Source organism: Rosa rugosa, chromosome 4, assembly GCF_958449725.1.
Source record: "Rosa rugosa chromosome 4, drRosRugo1.1, whole genome shotgun sequence".
Lineage (NCBI taxonomy): Eukaryota > Viridiplantae > Streptophyta > Magnoliopsida > Rosales > Rosaceae > Rosa > Rosa rugosa.
In genome coordinates this window covers 52,688,857-52,692,637 of record NC_084823.1, presented here as the reverse complement: position 1 = coordinate 52,692,637, position 3,781 = coordinate 52,688,857, and the positions used below count along the sequence as shown (strand labels likewise).

Here is a 3,781-nt window from a genome sequence, read left to right as displayed (position 1 = left end):
TTTTGGGCTTAAGTATATATATCTGCTTCATTTTCAAGTTTTCAATCATAAATGAAAATTTTCAACCAAAAACGAAAGTTATCTTTAATTTTTATATAATGGTTTGGATCCTTCAAAATCATGTACTAAATGATTTTACAGAAAGAAATCATCTTCTAAAGAAATGTTTGAATGAATCTCCTGCATTAGATCCACGAATCATATTATCATATTCCTTTTCTTCTATATCAAAAAAAAAAAAACAAAAAAAACAAAAACCAAATTAACCCACTCATGCACCAAATTAAAATATAATAATCTCTCAATCAATCACGGACAAATATATAATCTTCTTCCTCCTTTCGTAACTCTAGTTGATTCTCTCAACCCAAAGGAGCCATACCTCATCATTATAAACTGCATCCCTCTAATCCACTCTCCCCCCTGCTCTCTCTCTCTCTCTCTCTCTCTGAGCCTCACTATTGAATGCAAAGCGGCTACTTTCAGAAAGCTCAGTGAATAACCAAACACGTACGTCCTTTACTTGTTCAGCTCACATCTCTTTCCCGTTCTGGTCAACGTAGTCAATTCAGTCACTGATATCACCAACTACCACAGCTTCAACAACACCAAACAACAACTAATTAACCAAACCATACCAGCTGAAACAAAACACAAAAAATGCTCGAAACCGTAAAGTACCTGATCGGCTCCGTCGGCACCAGCGGTTACGGCTCCAAGAGCACCGCGGAGCAAGTCACCGACAGCTGCCCCGATCTCCGCTCCATCACCGCCATCATCACAGGTACGTGTTCCTCTAATCGGCGCCACCCAAAAAATACAACCAGTTTTTGTTTGCGGTTCTGAACTTTTGATCAACGATCGTATATATGGTTGTTTTTTCATTAGGTGCTACGTCAGGGATCGGAGCCGAGACGGCGCGAGTGTTAGCCAAGCGCGGCGCCAAGCTAGTCCTCCCTGCTCGGAGCCTTAAAGCCGCCGAGGACGCCAAGGCGCGAGTCCTCTCCGAGTTTCCGGACTCGGAGATCATTGTCATGGCGCTTGATCTCAGCTCCCTTGCTTCCGTTAGAAACTTCGTGTCGGAGTTCGAGTCCCTCCACCTACCTCTTAATCTCCTCATGTAAGTTCTCCAACCTATTCCTTTTTTTCTTGTTCATAAATCGCAGAAAAGTAAACGTATTGAAGTATTGATCGACCGTTTTGGTTCATATTTTAGAAACAACGCCGGTAAGTTCGCGCACGAGCATGCGATTTCAGAAGACGGAATAGAAATGACTTTTGCTACTAATTATCTGGGTAAGTGGAAGTTCCTGAGTTTGACTAGTTTAGTTGCGGATCAATTAACGAAGATTATAAGGGAGTCTTTTGGTTTTTTCTTTTTCAGGTCATTTTCTGTTGACGAAGCTGCTGCTGAACAAGATGATCCAAACAGCGAAGGCCACCGGCGTCCAAGGGCGAATCGTGAACGTGTCGTCTGCTATTCACGGCTGGTTTTCCGGCGATACAATCCAATACCTCGGCGAGATAAGCCGGAGCAGAAGGTGAGGTCTATGAGAATCTTCGATCCATGTGAATTGTTTATTTAGTTATAATTAAAATTTGTCTCGGAGAGTTTGACCTTTCATTAAATTTTGTTCTCCGCCATTGGAAACTTTGTCTGGATCTTCAGCAGCCAATACGACGAGACACGTGCGTATGCGCTCTCGAAGCTCGCCAACGTTTTGCACACGAAGGAACTCGGTCGCAGGCTCAGGGTTTGTACTTCTCCTCTGGCTTTGATCATCATCATCATGGATCAGTTTTAGTTGTTCAAAAGCGATTTTTGTTTTTTTCCTCTTTGGTAATTATTGGTTTTGGTTTTAAATAAAATCAGGAAGTGGAGGCCAACGTCACTGTGAACTGTGTGCATCCGGGGATTGTTAGGACCCGACTCACCAGAGAACGTGAAGGCCTAGCTACTGGTGTGGCTTATATTTTTAATTTGGGAAGAACAATGTTAATTTTGGGGTTTTAATTAATAATTGGTACTGATCAATCTTGGCCTCTTGGGTTTTGGATTATGTAGATATGGTGTTCCTCTTTGCTTCCAAGCTCTTGAAAACAATACCTCAGGTTTTTTTTTTTTTTTTGGAGAATGAATATCAAAATATTTTGTTTTTACATTACAAAAAAAGGATGTCGGGACTAATCTTAATTTTAATTCAGGCTGCAGCCACGACATGTTATGTTGCGACTCATCCACGGCTGATCGGTGTGTCCGGGAAGTATTTTGCGGATTGCAACGAGACATCGCCGTCAAAATTGGGGTCTAATTTGGTGGAAGCTAGTCGGTTATGGTCTGCTTCTGAAGTCATGGTGTCCAAAGATTCCGGTGCTATTTTTGCAGATCAATTGAAGGACTAGAAGTGGGATGATGATCAATATCCTTATATTAATACTAGTAAATATATATTAAGAACAGAAAAAAGCAATATCTTAGTCATTAATTAGTCTAGTTAATTACTTCTTAATGTCTGTACTTAATTAGTCTTAATTAATAGCATATATTGCCAGATACAGTTCTGAGTTCTGTAAGTGGGGGAGAGCTAGCTAGGAAAGAAGAATATCAACCCAAATATATATAATATATATACCTGGTACACAGCTTTGAAAATATTGTAGCTTTAAGTATATGTAATGGTAAAGAAAGGCTTTATGATCTAAAAATATGATCAATATGGTTTTCTTAGTTGGTAGTACAAGTCATGGCCAGTACAACTTCCTGTTCCATGTGTTGGTTCTATATATATCTTGTTTATGAAATGATGCTTGAGTTCGATTGGATTGGGGCATATAATGAAATAAGAAAGGGATTATATGATCCGATCAATTAAAGTTGTATTATGTGGACTTAGATTGGATATGAAAGTGCTTGGAACCCTAGTTTGCATTAGTATATATGTTGGGTTTAATTTCTTTATGATTTTGTACTACATGTTTGAGATAAAAGAAATAAAATGGAAGGGAATATAAATTGTAAGAGGGCATTAAGAACATGGGTTGAGTTAGTTGCATGTGGTGGTTGGATTTTAAGGAGTATCTTTGGGATTATGGTATGGCCCTACTTCTAACATGCGCAGTGACTAATCCATGCGTTCAACCCAAGGAAGAAGATCGAAATGATGCACATTTTATTTTCCGTCGTATTCTGTTTAGGACAGTAACGAAGAAGAAGAAGAAGATGATGATGAAGAACTTGACCAGCTGCTGTTGGAATTAGCAAACGCACAAAGACTAGGGAGCCAGGTCTGGCAAGCTTAGCTGAGAAAACATAAAGACAAGGATGAAGGATGGGTGTGTGTTAATGGAAGGTAGAGCAGAAGCATTAAAGCCATGAGTGATACACAGAAACCCTAGTTTCAAGGTGGCTGTGTCTCAGAATCACTTTCGATGAAGCATCGATTCGTTTTCCATTTACGACACGAATTCCCAGAGGTGGCATAGCAATAGAGAGCTACACAACGCAGACAGAGTCTGTCTATCTGCCTCTGTCATCACCATCATTATTGCTCTGATTAGTTATAAATTAAACTTCCTACTAACTCTAATTGAGATAATTAAACATGAAAATTAACCATGCATGCTTAGTGGCCGGTCAAGCATGAGCTTATTGATAAAGTGAAGAATGTAACTCATCAAGGTCAGCATAATCAAGGATCAGAATACACAGTTCAAGAACAAATATCCAGTCAATCAATTCAAGGCTCAGGATTTGATCTCAGTCAACAAGCCTCCTCATCAA

The 3,781-nt window shown here is 39.6% G+C and overlaps 1 protein-coding gene across 2 annotated transcripts; it reads left to right on the top strand.

Annotated features, from left to right (window-relative positions):
* Positions 1–372: 372 nt before the first annotated feature.
* LOC133744010 (short-chain dehydrogenase TIC 32 B, chloroplastic-like) lies at positions 373–2,569 on the top strand. 2 transcript variants are annotated; one of them, XM_062172109.1, is made up of 8 exons: positions 373–784; positions 889–1,120; positions 1,217–1,296; positions 1,385–1,541; positions 1,670–1,754; positions 1,874–1,961; positions 2,066–2,112; positions 2,206–2,569. In XM_062172109.1, the coding sequence occupies exons 1-8, from the start codon at positions 661–663 to the stop codon at positions 2,401–2,403; spliced, it is 1,011 nt and encodes a 336-aa protein (XP_062028093.1). In that variant the 5' UTR covers positions 373–660; the 3' UTR covers positions 2,404–2,569. The 2 variants fall into 2 exon arrangements, with proteins under 2 accessions (XP_062028093.1, XP_062028094.1); XM_062172110.1 differs by having other exon boundaries at positions 374–784; positions 1,673–1,754.
* The last annotated feature ends 1,212 nt before the right edge of the window (positions 2,570–3,781 follow it).